This window comes from Orycteropus afer, unplaced genomic scaffold (assembly GCF_000298275.1).
Source record: "Orycteropus afer afer isolate SDZICR_OR568_19922 unplaced genomic scaffold, OryAfe1.0 scaffold00061, whole genome shotgun sequence".
NCBI classification, from domain to species: domain Eukaryota; kingdom Metazoa; phylum Chordata; class Mammalia; order Tubulidentata; family Orycteropodidae; genus Orycteropus; species Orycteropus afer.
In genome coordinates, this window is record NW_006921648.1 from 1,521,057 (window position 1) to 1,523,948 (window position 2,892).

The window sequence follows — 2,892 nt, forward strand, 5'->3', positions numbered from 1 at the left end:
TCCACCCATCCCTGGAGCCCAGGGCCTAAAGGCCTTCGCTGACGGGGGGATTTTGCCCCCTTCCACAGGAAGGAAAGAGTTCCGGCGGCACAGTGGGTAAGGTATTTGCCTGCTAACCACAAATTCGGTGGTTCAAACCCACCAGGTGCTCTGCAGGAGGAAGATGAGGCAATCTTCTGCAAAGATTTACAGCCTAGGAGACCAATGGGGTAGCTATGTCAGAAGCAACTCCATGGCAGTGGGTTTGGTTTGGGTTTTGTTTCTTTTTTGGGGTTCCATAGGAAGAAGCTGCTGGACCCCGGGGTCCCTGCCAGGGAGGAGAAGGAGGCACTAACTTCCATCAGCCGGCCTGTGGGCAGCCCTGTCCCACCATGCCCCTGCCCGAGCCCAGCAAGCGGGAGAACGAAAGCGTGCAGGCCGGCCAGGAACCTGCCCGAGAGCCTGGCACCGATGTTGTTCCTGCCGCCCCCAGGATCCCCAAGTTCCCCTCCAAGCTCGTCCTGCTCACAGCCTCCAAAGACAGCGCCAAGGTGGCGGGGAACAAGCGTAAGGGTGTGCACTGCATCATGTCCCTGGGGACGCCGGGCCCCGCTACCCTCGCCAAGGCCCTCCTGAAGATCCACCCTGAGGCCCAGCGGGCAATCGAGGCGGCACCCCAGGATCCTGAGCCGAAACGCAGCAGGCTGGACACAGGTGAGGGTGGGGCTGCCCCACCCCCAGGGCCCTGATAGCACAGCAGGCAGGGCCAGCCGACCAGTGAACCTCCCCTCTGCCCACCTCTCCTCTGCGGAGCCCCCAGGACAGTTGTGGGCACCCAGGTGGCCCAAGTTAGGGCTACTGCTGTCTACAGGGGTGAGGGGGTATGTGTGGTCTTGGCTGCTGGTCTGTTTTTTGGGGGTGTTGACTGCCCAAGCTCACTGCACTCTTCCATGGTTTTGGAGTGGCTTTGTGGGGACAGGACATGTTGGGGGCCATAGCCCCACTCCCCAGCCTCTTGGTTCAGTCCCTCCTGTGTAGTTAGTGCCTGATCTCTCTCTGAGGCAGATGGTGGGTGCAGAGAGTGATAACAGGGATCAGTACTTGGGGACTCACCGAGACCAGGGACTCAGACCTCCAGCCCCCCTGCAGGGGGCCACATCACACCGTTGGGTGATTCCCAAAGACCAGTCTCTCTGGTGTCCCTGTGGGTCCACCTGGGTCCTCCCACAGGCTGGGGAGTTGGGGTGGAGTAGAGAATGCTGTCCCCACTGACCTGTGGACAGGCCATGCTCAAGTGGCCAAGTCATCTCCCTGGGGCCACCGGCCAGTCCTCTGCAGAGAGAGGAGGGGGTTGGGGACTCCCTCAGAGCCAGTTATACCCACTGACGCCAATGGGACAGGGCCATGCAAGGGTCCCTTCAAGCCGGGTGTGAGACCTCTGCTCCCTGATGGGACCTGCTCAGGCCTGGGCCCCCTTGGGCTCCCTCCCACCCTGTACCTCTGTCGGAATAACACAGGGCCCCTTCCGCTTGCGGAGGGAAGGCCAGGGCAGGGCTCCCCGAGGCCGGCGCTCCTGGGCCGCCAGCTCCGTGCATGGGACACCTTGGTCAACAGGCCTCCCCCACCTCACCGGAAGGCAACTCAGATTTGTCCAAAAGTTTTCTGGAAATAACTAGGCCTTTGTGTCCCTGGGCTTAGGGTCCGTGTCCCTGGAGTCGGGGGACCCTAGCAGCCGCGGGTGGACCCAGCCCCCCCCCAGTCCCTTTGTCTGTAGCCTGACCCCCCCCCTCTTCTCTTCCAGACGCCGAAGGGCCAGGAGCCGCGGGAAGAGCAACCCGGCCGCCGCCCCCCACCCCCGCGGTGCGAGGCGGCAAGTCCGCGCAGTCCGCGGGGCGGGGCAGGGTGTGCGCGGCGCCCGGCGCGTCCTCGTCACCTTGACAACGGCGCGGCCTGGGCCTGCACGCCGGGCGGTGGAACTCCGCCCAGGGTGAGACGAGATCCGAGGGTCTGTCCCCGATTTTCAATTTCAACATCGTGTAACTTTTTTTTCTTTTTAGATCATGCCTAATTTACTTTTGTAAACAGACACTTTTTCCCAAAAAAATATTAAAAGAAGCTGTAGTAGGCTAGACCCCATCGTGCATACAACCCAAACTCATGCGATGGAGTCGATTCGGACTCGGAGCGACCCTCTAGGACAGAGCACAACTGCCCCCTAGGGTTTCCAAGCCTGCACATCCTTAGGGAAGCCGACTGCCACATCTTTGCCGTGCAGCGACTGGTGGATTTGAACCACTGACCTTTTGTTTAGCAGTCAAATAAATGCCTTCACCACTGCACCAGCAGAGCTGCCGGGAGGCCCCAGGATTCTGGGGCGCCCAGCTCCGACCCCATCACCGGGTGGGGGTGGGCGGGAAGGACCGTCTCCGCTCCCGTGAGCCTCCCTACCTGGTCCTCACCTCGTCCTTCCACCTCCACCTGCCTCTCCTCCCGTAGCCTCCTTTGAAAACTTCCTCTGGGCTCGAGAAAATGAATTATTTTTAAAATGTGGAGTTTGAGGGCCTCGTGTTTTTAAGCAGTATTTTTCAAATTTAATCAGTATGGACAGACTCCTTTGTCACTCCTCGGCGCAGTGCCCCATTTTTGCTTTAGTGTAATTTCCCCCTAATTTACAGCGTCATTGTTACAGCATTTACGTTGTCTTCTGTAACGGTAACTTGGAAACTACTTTGTCTTCCTTGTATATTTAAATGCGCCCCGCGTTCCCCACCGCGGTTTCTCTCCTCAATGTTGTGAGTCACGTTCTTGGCTGGCTGATTGCTGAGTGGAGCCCCAAGGAAGCAGGGGTGAGGAAGAAGATGTGATAATGAGAGGAGGCCAGCGGTGACTTCAGGCTCAGCCCATGCCTGGTCT

At 59.4% G+C, this 2,892-nt stretch overlaps 1 protein-coding gene across 1 annotated transcript; it reads left to right on the forward strand.

Annotated features, from left to right (window-relative positions):
- The first annotated feature begins 371 nt into the window (after positions 1-371).
- FLYWCH2 (FLYWCH family member 2) lies at positions 372-1,917 on the forward strand. The gene is made up of 2 exons (XM_007939685.1): positions 372-693; positions 1,781-1,917. The coding sequence occupies exons 1-2, from the start codon at positions 372-374 to the stop codon at positions 1,915-1,917; spliced, it is 459 nt and encodes a 152-aa protein (XP_007937876.1).
- Positions 1,918-2,892: the final 975 nt, after the last annotated feature.

Bases quoted from the DNA above. Each gene is read 5' to 3' on its own strand.
- FLYWCH2 (XM_007939685.1), top strand. From the start codon at position 372: ATGCCCCTGCCCGAGCCCAGCAAGCGGGAGAACGAAAGCGTGCAGGCC. The intron at 694-1,780 runs GTGAGGGTGGGG...CTTCTCTTCCAG, and splicing joins ACGCAGCAGGCTGGACACAG to ACGCCGAAGGGCCAGGAGCC.